The sequence below is a fragment of the Suricata suricatta genome, chromosome 10, assembly GCF_006229205.1.
Source record: "Suricata suricatta isolate VVHF042 chromosome 10, meerkat_22Aug2017_6uvM2_HiC, whole genome shotgun sequence".
Lineage (NCBI taxonomy): Eukaryota > Metazoa > Chordata > Mammalia > Carnivora > Herpestidae > Suricata > Suricata suricatta.
In genome coordinates, this window is record NC_043709.1 from 58,678,515 (window position 1) to 58,695,338 (window position 16,824).

Consider the following 16,824-nt stretch of genomic DNA (forward strand, 5'->3'; position numbering starts at 1 on the left):
CCATTCCTGGACCCATAGGAGGAGGCAGCTAGAACAACAGAAAGAATGGCCTGTGGGTCAGGCAGCGATTCGTACCTGTCTGTCACTTGAGCTCTGGGGGCTTCTGGGCGAGTTGCTTTCATGTCCCGTGCCTCGGTTTTCCCGCCTGTAAAGTGGGATAACCACATCATCCCATCTGGGGTGCTGTGAGGATGAAGTCAGGCAGCATTTACATGAATGGCTGTCACAGTCATGGGAAGTGGTCTCCATGGAGACAGGAGGCTGCAGGGTATGCTCCCCGACAGTCTCAGCATCTCCTTGCGGCCTGACCTCCAGGGAGGGGCGGGGGGTCTGGCTGAGTGCGGAAACTTGTGATGAGTGGGTCATCATGGTGACATGTGGCGCCCTCACCCCCTTGTAGGATGGAGGGGTCCACACGTTGCGGGTGCCTGTGTGGAACCAGCAGGAGGTAGAAATTCATGTCCCCATCACTCTCAACCCGAGCATCTTGACGTTTCCGTGGCAACCAAAGACAGGAGCCTATCAGTACACAATTCAGGTAACCGTGACTCTCCAGCGCTGGGTCCATTCCTCTGGGTGCTTCCATCAGATTAGGGCTTTGCAGTTAATTTGTGTCTAATACTGTTACCTTCTAGTGATTGGAGAGAATTTAAAATCTGGGAGTTTTATGCTTTTTCTATTTCGTGGGGTTTCTATCACAGCATTGCATTTTGGTAATCAAAAAAAAAAAAAACAAAAACAAAACCAGAACAGACTAGGAAGCAAAATAAAGAAAACCTGGTGCACAGGTATAACTTCAGCATGCATTTGTTTTTGTAAAAAAAAAAAAAAAAAGGGAGGGGTTTCCCCAAAACAGTGTAAATATCCTTGGAGAAGAATTTGAAATTCAGGGAGAGAACACATCTTACTGTCACATAACAGGTGTTCTCGGTCCCATGTGGCCTTAATTAGCAGGCACTGACCGACTCCCATGGGGGCCAGCGCCATCCCGCTGTCTCCCTGGCAGTGATGACCTTCACCGGTACCTGCTGCCTGCTCATGCAGGTGTTTCCCCATCCCGGCCTCTCTAGGGCTCTGGGGTGCTGGCCCCCGATGTGGGGAGCTGCTGAGCTACCTGTACTTCAGCGGGGGTGACTAGCAGCAGGAGGGGTGTGTGCCAGGAGAGGACCTTGTGCCTGGTGGGGGGAGCAGCCCTGGACCTAGCTGTGTGGCCTAGGATGCTCCCACTCAGATCTGGAGGTGTCGCCAGTCTGGGGCCAATGTCACGGGTGTGTGTGTGTGTGTGTGCGTGTGTGTGTGTGAAAGCCACAAGGCCCCCAGAATATGAGGACCAGAAATGAGACCCAGTAGAGAAAGCGAGGGGGGGTAGACAGCCTCCACCTGGGTGCTGAGAGCCCGCTGACCGTGTGAGTCAGAGGGGGGTGTAAGTGTGACCGGAAGAGACAGAGAGAGAGACCAGGCAGCTGGGCCGATGTGATGGTGTTCCTCCCCAGGCCCACGGAGGGAGCGGGAACTTCAGCTGGGCTTCGTCAAGCTACATGGTGGCCACGGTCACCGTCAAGGGTGTGATGACCACAGGCAGTGACACTGGACTCAGTGTGATCCAGGCACAGGACGTGCAGAACCCGCTACATTTCGGCGAGATGAAGGTGAGGCTTCAGGGCCCCAGACAGCTGGGGGTGGGCAGGGTTGGGGTGGGCAGTGGCTCAGGATGGCAGTCTCTAGCCCACCCCCTCGCACCCAGCCCTGCGGCTTAATTCAGAAGCACATCAGCCCTCAGTCTTGTACTTGGTGTTGGAGGTTGGCCGGGGGTCAGGCCCCAGCCTCACCCTTGAGGAGCTCACATCACAGCAGGGTTTCTGGAAGGGAGATCAGAAAACACAGAAGACATGAGATAATCAAAGGAGTCATTCTAGAAAAGTCCTCAAACCTGAAAGGAATGAGGGCCTCCCAATCAGAAGTGCCGTGGAGTGCTGGTAAGTTCACGGTGAAGGGCAGGCCCCAGACTCCGTGAGACCTGGCTTGAACACCTTTCTCTCCCCGTACGAGGGCCCTGACATCAGGCTGTTGACCCAGGTGGTGCGGGACCGACTCACGTAGCAAGGGCTGTGGGTGTCAGGAGGGAGTCCCCTACAGTTGAGGCACTGCCAGCCCCGCCTTGGCCTCTTGACTTCCTGACCCCGACCTCCACCTGCCTCTGTGACCTGACTTAGGGCAGAAGTCAAAGCTCCAAACACAGCATGTCCCCTCAGCCTGCTCTTATGATATTTTGGATGTGGATGGACACGGTGTTCTGGTCCTGTTATCTGGATCCATGGTGGATACAAACACAGGTGCGCACATGCGCACTCCTGTCTGAAGAGCGATCTCCTTCTCATATATGAAGGGGCATATACGGACCCCATGACAGCATGATTGTCAAATGTGTGGACGACCTGTGACCACCTTCCCCTGCCCCCGAGCTGCTTCAGTCTCAGTAAACGTGCTACCTTTCACTCAGTTGCTCAGCCAGCAGTCTGAGGACAGTTCCTTGAGAGACTGTAATGGCCCCAGAGGCCAGGCGGTCCCGCCCAGACCCACTGTCTGGTTTTTTTTCCAGTTTTTTCATCATAGATGTGGCTAATAAAACCTTAACAAAGAGCCTGAGAGCATTGAATGAATTAGTGTTTTTAGAACAGAACCTGGAGGGTAGCAAGTTTTGTCGTATACAAATGTCATCTGTGGGTGAGGATGCCTCCGTCACCCTGCATTGTGGCCTTTATGGCCTCCAGTAAGCTGAGCTGTACGTGGCTCAGGACCTTTGCACCGGCTGTCTCCTCTTCCTGGAATGTTTTCCCCCTGCACTCTGTCTGGCTGCCTCTGACATGGCTCTCAGGTCTGAGCTTCTGTGTCACCTGCTCAGAGGGGCCTTCCCTGACGGTTCTGTTCTTCCAGTTCACCACAGTCCCCAGCACACATGTCCCCCCAGCTCAGTCTTCTCGCTGATGTGTCCTCAGTGCCCAGGTGCGGCGGCTCAGCCCTCCCTCTCCCGCGGAGCCCGATGACCACAGTCCACGCCTTTGTCCTCCAGGTGTACGTGATCGAGCCCAGCAGCATGGAGTTCGCACCATGCCAGGTGGAGGCACGCGTGGGCCAGACCTTGGAGCTGCCGCTCCGGATCAACGGCCTCATTCCCGGTGGGGCCGATGAGGTGGTCACCCTGAGCGACTGCTCCCATTTCGACCTGGCGATCGAGGTGGAGAACCAGGGCGTGTTCCAGCCACTGCCAGGTAAGCCGGCCTGATGCATGGGCACCAGACTGCCTACATTCTCAACATGGCCGCCCCCGATTGCTAAATGGAAGGCTTGAGACTGCAGGGGGTCATAGCATAAGGAATGGGATCTGTCCCCTTGCCCGCCATCGGCAGTGTTCTGGTCTGGCTCTTGCCCACCGTGTGACCCACTTTGGGGGCCCTCAGTCGCCCCATCTCTAAAATGGGTGTCATCAAAATAGAATCGCATATCCTAGTGCCCATTACAGTGCCTGTAATGCAGTAGGTCCTCAGAATCCACTGTCGGTAGGGATTTGGGCTGGTGACAGAATCCCGACACCTGGGTGGCATGCAGCGTGCACCTCTTGGTGCACGTTGATCTTTCCTCTGTGGCCTGCCCTGCGGGGTTTCAGGGACAATATCGGTGGTAATGGTGGCAGTGGCAGTTCTTTGAAGGAACGTCAGCCCCGCTGGGTGCAGAGGACACGCTCAGTGTGTGTGAGTCATCAGATTTCGTGGGAGGGGGAGCTGTGGTTGGGCCATGTGTCGGATGAAGAGACAGGGGCTGCCTAGCTGCCCGAGGTCACCCAAGGGCACAGGTGAGGATGGGAGACAGACCTGGGTGTGTCTGACACTGATCGGGGAGCCATCCTCCCCTGAGAGATGGAGCCGAGGGCAGGAGGGGATTCCCATGGGTGGAGAAGACCGAGGACTGACAGTCCCTCGAGGGAGGAAGGTTTGGGCAGGAGGGGAAGGAACAGGTAGGCAGGGTCTCTGTGAGCGGGCCCCAGAGCAGGGCATATCTGTGGGACACAAGCACATCCCGTGGTCTGACACAGGAACCCGTCGAATCCTGAATCGTGAGGGGCTGGGACCTCAGGGTCCAGGCAGCAGGGATCCTCTGCGGGCTGTGGAGCAGACGAGCAACGCTCGACCCTGACAGGGTTTGGGAAGCTCGGCGGGCGGAAGCATCTACGCGGTTGCCCGCGGTGCCCGGTGGCTTCACACACCAGCGCTGTAGTTGTGGCGCCTCATGCAGCTGTGCAGGCCGGGACCCGCGCGGAGGACAGGGGTGGTGTCTCGGAGCCATCGCCGATCGGCCCACGTTCCTGTCCTTCCATGGAGGCAGCTGCCCGCTGGCTCTGGCCATCCAGGAGGAGCAGATATGTGACCACTGACGCGTCCTCAGAGCAGCAGCCGCCTAGGATGGGGGAGACCTCAACACAAGGGGGAGGGAGGCCGGCTCATGGCAGGGGAGCGACCTGCTGCTGGGTGTGCGGGCTGGCAGGGGGGAGTCTGCAGGCTGTGGCCCAGGCACCGGGTCAGCGCCCGGGAGGGCCTGGGAATGTGGGACAAGGCCTGGAACTCCAGAGTGTAGGTCTCAGTGCCATTTCTGCCGCATATTGGCTGTGCGACAGCGGACAAGTTTCCTAACCTCTCTGAACCTTAGATTCTTCATGGGTAAAATGGGGATACCAGCTCCTCACTTGCTGTGAGCGTTCCCAGCGGCTGTCCCTCTGCCCAGTGCGGGAAGCATTTCTCAAGGGGTTTGGTTCTAGAGATGGCACCCGAGACCGAAATCCTGTGGCATCGACATTTCACTCAGAATGTTCTGGAAACGTCCCTCAGTGTAGAGCATACGTGGCCTGGTGAAGCTTCGTGTATAGGGTCCATGTTATACAAGGAAGACGTCTCTTGTAACCTGGAGCCCAGTCTAGGCAGAGAGGTGCTGGCGTCAGGGAAATCTGTGGGGCCAGAGACCCGGTGGGGCCAGCGTGTGGAGTGACCTCTGTCAGGGACACAGGAGGCTCGTGGAACAGATGCTTGGGGGCACAGGGGATCCCCACGTTAGGCTTCCCTGGCTGTCTCTCTGTCTCAGGTGAGATGGCCCAGGTCGAGAGGACACGTGATGGGCCCCTCAGCAGCCGCAGCCCCAGGCCCCCACCCGCTCTGGGTCAGTTTGAGACTCCGCTTCTTCCCATTTCCTCCTTGTCCTCGTCATGGAAGCCCCCTTGAAAGCTCTCTGGCTGTGGGCACCCCTGAGAGCCTGTGACGGAGCCCTGGCCCTTCCTCTGCTTCTGGCCTCAGCTGGGTTTCAGCGGCCTGTTTGCTGAGCAGCTAGTAAGTGCTGTGCCCTGGGGGTTTCTGGTGACACAAGAGGCATGGTGTTGCCTTCAGAGGCAGCCTTGAGCCAAACAGATGGTTCCACAGGCAGTTAGGGTGCCTGGGCCCGAGCGTGCCAGTGGGCGCGCACAGGGACCCTGACTGCCACCCCACGTCCAGGCGTGCACTCAGGAAACACCCCAACATGTTCCCCGGCAGAAACATGCAGGAGCCAGGTGCCTGAGCCAGTATGGGGGTGTCTCAGATGGCTGCTGGAGGAAGCGAGAGTTGAACCCAAAGGACCAGAGTGGGGAGATTGGGGGAAGAGTGTTCTGAGAAACAGGAAGAGTGTGTCAGGAGCCAGAGACCACAAAGGGAGTGACACGCTCCAAGTTCAGTCCCTGGTCAGGGCAGAGGCTGCAGGTTGGGAGAGCCTGGCACTCAGGGAGTGCGGAGTCTTCACCCCAGGCAGGCCGGTGCTCAGGGTCCCCCCGTTCTCCAGCACACACTTCCCAGCATTGCACACATTCCCAGCATTCCCGGGATCCTGTCTCATAATTCACGGCTGAGTCCAAAGAGCATTGGCCCAGCCTCTCGGAACCTGACTGGAAGCCAGCAGGGCCCACGCTCAGACCTGGCATTTCCCTCTACACAGTGTGTGATTGTGGACACAGATAGGCCCACTGGGCCGAGCCACAGTTTTCTGGGGCTTGCGGGCTCTGCCCGTGAACCCTAGAGCTCACCCTTCCTGGCGGTGTGGGGACCTCTGCCAGGGCCACAGCTCTGGCCATGGACAGATGCGGGATCTCCCTGACCCGGAAAGTGCGCCAATGCCCGTCAGCAGGTGAACGGGTGAGCAGACCTTGCTGTACCTTGCAGTGCGGTGCGGTCCTCAGCAGGGAAAGGAAGCAGCAACAGCACAGGTGAATTTCAAAGACCTGACCTGAAGGGTGCACTTCATGGATGTGCCGTGGGAGGCACACCCATCTCCACAGAGAGATGGACAGCACAGCAGTGGCTGCCAGGGACTGGGGAGGGGAGGGCGCCACTGGCCATGGATGAGATGAGATGTCCTAGAATTAGTGGCAGTAGTGGCCCACCTCTGTGAATGTGTTAAAAACGAGCGAATTGTGTGTGTGCTCTACATGGATGATTCTGGGGACGCCTGGGTGGCTCAGTTGGCTAAGTCAGGTCATGATTTCATAGTTGGTGAGTTTGAGCGCTGCATCGGGCTCTGTGCTGAGAGTTGGGAGCCTGGAGCCTGCTTCGGATTCTGTGTCTCCCTCTCTGCCCCTCCCCCACTCACACTGGCTCTCTCTCTCTCTCTCTCTCTCTCTCTCTCTCAAAAATAAACATTAAAACAAATTTTAAATAGTAAATGGGTGATTCTGTGGCATGTGAGTTATAGTTCAATAAAATTATTATTTAACAAAAACCTTAAACCGTGGTGTAAAAAAGTGGAATGCCATAGTGATTGCTTCCAGGAAAGGGGTGAGCGGGGATTGCCTGAGAAGGAACAGGAGGGAACCGTGGGGACAGGTCGTGTCCCGCATCCTGGTAGAGGTCGGGGTTTCACGGGCAGACGCGTTCATCAGAACTCATGGTGTGATCCACTTACGACCTGCACATTTCACGAGGTGTACATTTGGCCTTAAGGAAAGAGAACCATGAAGAGCTATTGAACTGTGGGTAATCATATGTATGTTAAAGCATTTGGAATGAAGTGCACTGATACCTACAACTTACTTTTAAATGCATCAAAAGAAATAAAAGGAACTGGTGGGTGGATAGGGGGATGGACGGATTTGCAGTAAGAGAAATAGAGTGAAATATTCATTGCAGCATCTAGGGGATGGGTAGGTGAGATTTCACAGATTTTTTTTCTAAATGTTTGGAAAGAAAACAATGAAATATCATTACACTTCCACTAGAATGGCTTCTTAAAAAATTGTGGAAAATACCAAGTATTGGCAGGGATGTGGGGCAGCTCCTAGTAACAGTATAACTTGATTCACCAACCATTTTAGGGGAAGATATTTGGCAATAATGATGAGAAACAAAACATACCAGGCTCTGGGGAATCAGAACTAGAGGAGAATATACCGGACTCGGAGGATACACCCGACAGAAATGCCGAAATATGTCCACCCCAGAAAACGCGCATACGCGTTCGTAGCAGCCCCCTGCTTCAAAGCCCCACACGGCAAACAGCCTAGATGTTTGCAGCAGCCTGGGGACATCGGTGGCTCCGTGTTCACACAGGGAAGTCATGTATACAATCGCAGATAAAAGACGTTCATTGTGCAGAATGTAAGGAGAGCTGTCACCACCACTGTTGAGCTCAAGAGGACAGACCCAAAGGAGTTTATGCTCACTGGCTCCCTTCGTGTAAAATGTAGAAACCAGTGAGGTTAAGCTGTCAGAAGTCAGGTGACAGTGGTTTTCCTTTGGGGAAGGGCTAGTGACCAGAGAGATCCATGGGAGATTCAGGGATACAGGTCATAGTGTTTCTCTAGATACACGTTGTGTTCCGTTTGTGCGGGGAAAAAAAATAATTGTGATTTGTATGCTTATGATAACTGTGTTTTTGGTATGGGATTTGTACTTCAGATTTTTAAGTTAAAAAAGTTAGGTTGTGTATCGTTCCCAGGATGAAGGAGGGGCTGTCAGCCTGTCGTGATTTTCTTGGCAAAGGCACGTTCACAAGGACTGTTTGGTTCTCTCCTTCCAGGGAGGCTGCGGCCAGGGTCTGAGCACTGCAGCGGTGTCAAGGTACGAGCGGAGGCGCAGGGCTACACCACGCTCATCGTGACCTACAAACATGGCCGCGTCCACCTGAGTGCCCGCATCACCATTGCTGCCTACCTGCCCCTCAAGGTGAGCCCACCCCTCTCCCTGATGCCAATAATTCAGATCCTCTGGCAGATTTGTATTAAAACCTTATTGGTGGGGTGCCTGGGGGGCTCAGTTGGTTGAGTGATTGATTTTGGCTCAGGTCATGAGCTCACTGTTACTGAGTTTGAGCCCCGTGTTGGGCTCTATGCTGACAGCTCAGAGCCTGGAGCCTGCTTCAGATTCTGTCTCCGTCTGTCTGCCCATCCCCTGCTCACACTCTGTCTCTATGTGTGTGTCTCTTTCTCTCTCTCAAATAAAAAAAAAAATTGTTCAAAGCCTGATCGGTTGGCATAGCTTTTGGAACAGCTCCCGCTCCCTCCCATCATCAGGCCACCGTCAAGAAGTATGTGGAAGGAGCAGGGCCTCCCCGATGGTGGAAGGTGATTGCTGACATCTGTGTGGATGAACTGCTCTCTGCAGCGGTCAGGACAGGGGAGGGGGTTCTGGTCCACTCCAGAGCTGTCAGCCCGGTCAACCCTGGCCTGGTATGTAGTGCAAATTCAGGGGTCTCAGGGACTTGGGCCATGTGTGTGTCCCCTTCGTCTGTCCGAGGCAAGAGGCAGCTGAAGCATCCAGAGCTCAGAGCTCACCGCCATGGCTTTGACACTGATTCCCGAGTAAATCCAGGTCTGACACCAACTCGGTGACGTGAACTCATTTAATTTTCTGGGCCTCTGTTTCCCTGCCTGTAAAATGGGGCCAATACAGCACCTAAATCATAGGGTTAGCGTGAGGGGTATCGGAGCTGATGAATGAAATGGGCTTAGGACAGTGCCTGGGAGGCAGTGAGTGCTCAGTAAGGGTTCGTTATTAAAACACAGATAAAAGAGAACCAGACCTTCCTCCAAGGGTGGTTAGGAAAGCTTCACACGGGCAGGAGGGTGGTCCTAATTCAAAGCCTGCCTCTCACACAAGAGGCCCAGGGAGGATGAGTCGGCTCCTCCTTCAGGAGGCAAAAGGGTTGTCCCGGGGGGCCTCCCAGTAGCCTCCCGGGCTGGGACAGTCAGGCCTTGCATTCCCCTGGCCCCCGGCGGCAGCCTCCAGGACAGCTCTGGTCCCCTAGGTTTGTGCCAACGTTTTCTTCCCCGTCCCACCCACTACAAGCAGGGTCAGTGGGATTGCAGCCTTTCACCTCTGAACCCCTAGCCTGGAGCACGGTTACAGAGCAGACAAACACCACCATTGTTTTTTCTTCTCCTTTTTAGTTGAGGTATAGCTGACATGTACCATTATAGGAGTTTCAGGTAGACAACATAATGATTCAATATTTGTGCATTGGGAAATGATCGCTGCAGAAAGTCTCATTAATATCCATCCCCATATGTAGTTACACATCTTTTTCTTGTGATGACAGCTTTTGAGGTCTACTCTTAGCAACTTTCAAATATGCAGACAGTGTTACTAACTACAGGCTCCACGCTGTACTTTACGTCCTCGTCCCCAGGAGTTGTTTATCTTATAACTGGAAGTTTGTACCTTTTGACTCCCTTTGCCCATTTGCTGCCCCACGCCCCTCCCCAGCAGCCACCAATGTGTTCTCTGTATCTATGCATTCTTTTTCTTTTTTAGATTATATATGTGAGATCATACAGTATTTGTCTTACTCCGATTTAATTCAGTTAACATAATGCCCTCAAGGTCCATCCATGGTGTTGCAAATAGTAGGATTTCCTTCTTTTTTTTATGGTTAAATAATACTCGTGTGTGTGTGTGTGTGTGTGTGTGTGTGTGTGTGTGTGTGTGAGATATCTTATTCATCCATCAGTGAACACTTAAGTTATTTCCATATCTTGGCTATTGTAAATAATGCTACCATGACATGGGAGCAACTTAATATCTTTCTGAGTTAGTGTTTTCATTTCCTTTGGTTAAATACCCAGAGGAGGATATTATTTGGAATTGTTTTGTTTTGAATGAACGAGTGGGCACGTGTCCAGGCTTACCAGCCAGGACTGAAGCCGAGGTCTCCCGACCTCCACACCAACATTTATATGAATACCTACCGCACCGGTCCCTGATCTAAACCTTAGGGATATGACAAAGCAAAACCCACCCAGAGATCCCTGCCCTCTCAGACTGTTGTTCTAGCAGAGACGGGGATGGGGGGCGGGATGCAAACCATGGAGAAAGTAAAGTAGGAGAGGGTGATAGGGAACGTAGGAGAGGGGAGGGTGGCAGTGTGAGATGAGGAAGTCAGGATCCCCTCACAGATCAGGAAGCTGTGAGAGGGCTTAGAGGACAGGGTTCAAGAGGCTCGACCTCCCCACAGTGGCAGCAGTCAGTCATGAGGACCCTGTGCCAGAGCCTCCCCCCCGCCCCCCCGAGGTGGAGTTTCCCTGGGACCCCAATGAGGAGGTTCTTCAGGGATCTTTCTGGGTACCGGCTTCAGATGGCCAGACATCCCAATTATCTGTGGTGTGTGGCTGAGGCATCAGAGGCCACCAAAGGAGCTCACTGTCCCAAGGGATTAAGGATGAAGATAATGTCCATGTGTCCCTAGTCAAGGCTTCCTGACTGGACAAGCTGTAAGAGAAAGATGGGAGTCTGTTTTATCCTTCTTCTGTCTCGATAACAGTTAACATCAGGTTTATTTACATGTAACAAAATCAAAAACCGTGGCTTGGCCAATAGTTTATTTCTCTTTCAGGTGAGCAGTTTCGCCTGAGGCTAGTGTGGCAGCTCCATCATTTCAGGGACTGTCTTTCGTCCTTCTGGTGTGTGGCTTTCATCTTCAGGTTTGCCTCACAGTCTAAAATAGCTACTGGAGCTCCAGCTATCACATCTGTATCTCCCATAGCTAGAAGAAAAAAGAGCTCTCCTCTCAGCTACATTAGTTTCTTGCAGCTGCCTTGTCAGGAGTTTAAAAGAGCAGTTTCTACCTGCATCTCACTTCCCAGAACTGAATCCATTGGCCACACCGAGCTTCAGCCAAGTCTGGGAAATATCTTAGGTGGACACGTTCCTAACCCTAACAAAATGAGGATTCTTTCTTTAAGGAAGAACAGAGCATAGCATAGGAACTAGGAGAGCAACTATCAGTGACGGTTTGCTGGTCCATCCGTCCGTTTACCCTGCAGATCGCCCTTGGGCACTTTGTTGGTACACAGTCTGGGCTGGGGAGACAGAGATCCAGGGAGAAGTCCCACTGTGTGCCCTGGGTGTCTGTGGGGAAGGCAGCTGCTCAGATCCCCGCAATGAGCATGATAAAGGGAAATGAAGAGCCCCGAGGGGGGCAGGTCACCAGTGAGGACAGAAGTAGAAGGAGGGCTTGGAGGCAGGAAGCTTGGCTGGTGAGGGCACTAGAAAGAATGTATCTTGGGGGAGACGAGAGGCTGTGAAATCCTTCTAGGTCAGATCAAGGAGGCTGGACTGGGGGCTAGATATTCATTGTCTTCTCACCTAGCCGTGGGCAGCTGGTAAAGGTCGGGGATGGACAAAACCAGGTCCACACGCAAGGTGGGCGCTGCTCAGCTCTGCCCCCCACCCCGATTCACATGTGCCTTCCTCTGTCTACTGGACTGTGCAGGGGTACCTTGCTGGCTGCCTGATTCCCTCTGCAGCCCACTCCCCAGTTATCCTTTAGCTTCTGTCTGCTGCAGGGGTTAGGAGACCCTTGACCCACCTGCAGGTTCCTCTCTGGGAGCCCCCAACGCATGGCTCTTGAGGACCCCGCCTGGCTCCCCATACCCACAGTGTCTGTACAACTGAACACAATGACCCTGGAGCCTCTGGGGCAGCCGGGGGAAGTGGGGCCTTCACTTCCAACCGCCACACCCCTCTCCTTCCGTCCCTTGGCCCTTGTCTGAGTGTGAGTATCCCTGTGAAGGGGCCCATGGATCGCATCCACTAGAAACGTCCCCTGTCAGCGCTAAGGGCTGCTTGGTGTCTGGACTCACCCTCTTATTCTGCAGATCAGGAGACGGGGGCCCAGAGTGGACGTCTGGTCTGATGTGTGTGGGCCCTCTCCTCTCTGGCTTGGCCCCGTCAGGTGTCTGTGCTTTGCCATCCACTGAGGGGCCCGTGTGGTTTATGAGTGTCCTTCATTAGTGGCGGTGATTATTAACCTTTCTCCGGGCACAGGGTCCTATGGCACTGGTAGGTTTGAACGGGAAGAGAATTACACGTGAAGGTGGTGATTCCTGGTTGCGGTGCCTCCATGCAGCCTCTCCCTTTGGGCTGGTGGTGAAACAACCAACCCTGGGCAGGGCTACAGTGACCTGCTTTGCCCGCAGTGAGGGTTTGCTGGTTGAAGCACTGAGACACGGGCAAGAACAAGGGGTCTCGGTCGGAACAGACTGGATAAACTTGGGCACGTTGCTTCCTTTGCTGGGATTCATGTTCTCCAGCTAAAGGAGAACTTTCTGTGAGATCGTGACCTGAGCCAAAGTCAAGAGTCAGATGCTTAGCCGACTGAGTCACCCAGGCACCCCCTGCCCCCTGAATCTCTATGGTAATCCCGCAAGGCACAAGTTCTTGTTATGCCCATTTTACGGAATGGGTAGACTGAACCTTGTAGAGGTTTACCTGCTTAGTCACCCAGCTAGCCGGTGACAACTTCATTCTAGTTGTGGGGACAGAGAAACAAATGACCACATGCAAAGTGATGGCAGGTAGGAACAAGGGCAGTTAAGCTGGGAAGAGACGTAGCAGGTGACAGAAGGTTCTGCCTTACAGGGTCAGAGAAGGCCTCTTGGAGGAGGTGATGTTTGAGCAGAGAGGCTGAGTGAAGCAGGAGGTCCAGGGAGGAAAAGTCAAAAGGCCCAATCATGCTTGGCCATTCACATGCAGCAAAAGGGCTATTCTGATGATTTCAAAATCTGGGCACGCAGCAAGGCAGAGTCTGGGGGTGGGGGCGCCCCAGGGGTTTGGAAATTGCATGTATCTGCACACACATGTGCATCTGTGCACAGGGAGGGATTCCTAGAGAGTTAATAACCAATAGCAAATTCAGAAAAATATTGGGGGGAAAAGTTAGAAGGACAGAATTCTTGTTGGCACATGATTCCCTTTCTTTGCTGAAGGTTTAATGTGAGTGCCCAGCCGAGAGAACCTGTGCCCCGTAGAGGCCTCAGCAGATGGGCACTTTGGCCCCCTTGGCCTCCATAGTGAGGCGGCAACTGGCTGGGGCACTGCTCTGGGTCCAGGACTGCGGGCGATGGCCATGTGGTTGTCAGTCTGAATCTGTGAGTTGAGAAATTCTGCAGTCACAGTAGAAGTGAGGGCATGGGGGGAGCTGGGTGAAGGGTCAGGGACCCTGAGGAGTGCGCCCATTATCCCAGTCCTGGCAGGTAGCTACAGAAATAGACTGGCACCCTGCAGAGAGCCGAGTTCACGCATGCTGGGCCAGAACAGAAGGAGCTGGCCCTCTCTGAGCACTGGGATGCTTCAGCTCAGCCCAGGCTCATGACACCCTAGCCACACATGGCCCACAGAGGGGTTGGAGACTGGATGTCCCACCCCGAGTAGCACCAACACTCAAAGCTCCAAGGATTCTAGCAGAGTAGAGCTTGGGGAAGCCAGACCCGGACGTAGCTGTCAAGTTCTGTGTGTTCTAGCTGTTAAGCTAAGGACTCGCTCGATCTGTGTGAATGGTGCCCCCACACTCCCAGCATGCTGGCCGTGCTGAAGGAGAGGTGGCCCCTGCCCAGTGGACTCGGGGCTGATTCATACAGGGCCCCTGTGTGTATCTGTGCTACGCCCACAGCAGACATCGCTGATGGATCCTGGCACCCTATAGTGCCCGGTACTGACTCTACCCTCAGAACCAGCTCCGGGGACCCCCAAATCAGAGTAACAGGTGTTTGCAGCTCTTGTTCTGAAAGATGCTGGGACTCATGAGAGGGGGCAGAATCATTCAGGCCAAGAGCAGGGGACTGATGCATGCCTGGTCATGGCCACATTGTGAGGATCAGTCTGTCAGACTGCTCTGTTTCCGATGGTCAGCTTTAGAGTTTGCTGTTTGTTTTTGTTTTTATTTTTGTGTATATATAAGTTATATAGTTCCAAAGTTACACCTATATTAGAAAGATACTTAGGGGTGCCTGGTGGCTCAGTTAAACATCCGATTCTTGGTATGGGCTTGGGTCATGGTCTCATGGTTCGTGAATTTGTGCCCCATGTCGGGCTCTGTTCTGACAGCGCAGAGCCTGCTTGAGAGTCTCTCTCTCCCTCTCTGTCCTTCTCTCTCAAAATAAGTAAATAAAACCTAAAAAAAGGCTACTTAGAAATCTCACATCCCTTTTTGGGGGAGTCAAGAGTTACATGTGGACTTTTGACTGCTCGGCGGGTCACCGCCCCTAACCCCTGCGGAGTTCAAAGGTCAACCGTATATACAAATATCACATTGTTATGCTGCACATCTGTAGCCAATACAATGTTATATGTAGTTATATCTCAATAAAAAGTTAAGGAAGAAAGTGAATAACTAAATTTTTTAAAAGGAGCGCATGGTTCTTTATAGACTCAGCGGCAGAGAGTGTGCTCAGACTTTGAGATTCTTGCTAATCACACAGTTAAGAAATAGTATCACAGGGTCGTTGTAATTTCCCCCTTTTTTAAAAAAAAAACATTTTTGTTTTCTCTACGTTTTCCATTTCTCATACAGTCTGACTGCAGTGGTTCTAGAAGAAAACACGTCCTACTTTTAATGAGCCCTGAGGCTGATGAGGGAGGTAGAGCCCCGGACCAGTCATGTCCTTGCCATGTGCAGACACGAGGCCAAGCAGGGGCCAGAGAATGAGCCGTCCGCCCTGGCAGGCTAGATGTCCCCGGGTGAAGCAGGGGCTTCTTGGAGGAAGGCGTGAGTCAGGGGAGGTGAGGGCGTGTCTAAGGTGAGAGGAGGCGAAGGCTGGCCTAGGAGAGCCTGGATCCTGGGCTAACTCAGCCTTTCTTCTGAGGACAGCAGATGCTACTGAACGGTTAAGTGCAGGGGTGACATGGAAGGGACATCAGGCCATCCTTGAGGGGTGGGGGTTCAACAGGGAAGCCACTGGTAAGTGAGTAGCTGGGGCAACCTCAGTGAGACCCTCTGGAGCAGGAGACGAAGTAAGCCCAGCAGGGAGCCAGGGAGCAAGGCTGCATTTATTTTTGAGAGAGAGAGCACCCATGCACAAGCAGGGAAGGGGCAGAGAGGGAGACACAGAATCTGAAGCAGGTCCAGGCTCCAGGCTGTCAGCACAGAGCCCAATGAGGAGCTCCAACTCAGACTTTGAGATCATGACCTGAGCCGAAGTCGGATGCTTAACTGACTGAGTGACCCAGGTGCTCCTGAAAAAATGATTTTAATTTGTCCTTATTTATTGAGTACTTTTAGGACTTAATGTGCACTCTTTCCTTCACCAAATAATGATTGAACACCGGCCCTGTGCCAGGTACTGTACTAAGTGCTAGGAACAAATCAGGCAAAAAAAGGCTTGCCCACCCCCCATCCCCACGGAAGGTTATCCACATGTTGTAGAAAGTGTGGGAGACTCCGTGGAGTAAAAAGGAGACAGACTGCCAGCAAGGACAGGCTGCTTGCATTTCCCTCTGGTATCTGGGGCACTTCTTTGTAGGATTGCTTTATGCCTTGTAAAGCCACATGGCTGGGACCAAACTCTACAGGCAGCTTTGCATCCAGCTTGTTGTGCGCACTGCCCCAGGGACCCGTATGACCTCCCGCCATGTGGGTGCACCTCGTAGATTTAGGCAGCCCTGCACTGTGGGTTTTAGCTGTTGCCTGTGATTTGCTATACAAGGAAATCGTGTGATGGAATGTGATGTGCATGACCTTGTTTCTGTCTTCCTGTTCTGTTGTTCTGTTAGATTTTAGGTGAGGAGGTCCTGGGTTCAAGGGCAAGTGCTGTGGGTATTTTCAAGGCTTTTATTTGTCATTTTACAGAAGAGGCAAGTCCGTGTAGCCCCACCCCCAGGAGTATAGCAGAGAGTGAGGACACAGGTCTTCCCAGGGCACTCGTGTGCTTTTGATCTGGATGGCAGTCCTGGTAGTTTCGATGATGAGTGAACTGTGTTCAGAGGAGGAGTTGAAGCTCACCTGACCTCTGCAGGGGTGAGTCGGCTGCAGGGTGAGGCCTTCCAGAGAGGGCTGACTGTCCTGTTTTCCCACCAGGCTGTGGACCCCTCCTCTGTTGCCTTGGTGACCCTCGGCTCCTCAAAGGAGATGCTGTTCGAAGGAGGTCCCCGACCCTGGGTCCTCGAGCCTTCCAAGTTCTTCCGGAACGCCACCGCTGAGGACCCAGGCGGCATCAGTCTGGCTCTCTTCGGGCCCTCCACCTCCCGGAATTACCAGCAACACTGGATCCTCGTGACCTGCCAGGCCTTGGGCGAGCAGGTGAGAGCGAGGCCACCCCTGCACTCACCTTGCGCAGAGGGAGGGTGCAAAGTCGCGTTCCCCGAGCACTCTGCTGTGCTTACAGTACCATTTCACAGACAGGAAAACTGAGGCTCAGTGAGGCGGACTGACGAGCGGGTGCAGGCAGGTCGACCCAGGGGAGCAGCTGGGACAGTCCCGGCACATGGTGGCTTTGCTGGGCCTTGCCAGTCTCGGCTCCTTCTCCCCTACTGGGGGACCTCTTTT

The 16,824-nt window shown here is 53.6% G+C and overlaps 1 protein-coding gene across 3 annotated transcripts in view; it reads left to right on the forward strand.

Annotated features, from left to right (window-relative positions):
• The window catches only part of LOC115303742 (nuclear pore membrane glycoprotein 210), an 80,833-nt gene that overhangs the window by 21,611 nt on the left and 42,398 nt on the right, over positions 1 to 16,824 (forward strand). For all 3 annotated transcript variants that reach the window (XM_029953636.1, XM_029953634.1, XM_029953635.1), the window contains 5 exons: positions 401 to 538; positions 1,494 to 1,649; positions 3,071 to 3,269; positions 8,086 to 8,231; positions 16,357 to 16,578. In XM_029953636.1, the coding sequence (XP_029809496.1) occupies positions 401 to 538; positions 1,494 to 1,649; positions 3,071 to 3,269; positions 8,086 to 8,231; positions 16,357 to 16,578 (861 nt within the window). The remainder of the gene's footprint in view (positions 1 to 400; positions 539 to 1,493; positions 1,650 to 3,070; positions 3,270 to 8,085; positions 8,232 to 16,356; positions 16,579 to 16,824) is intronic.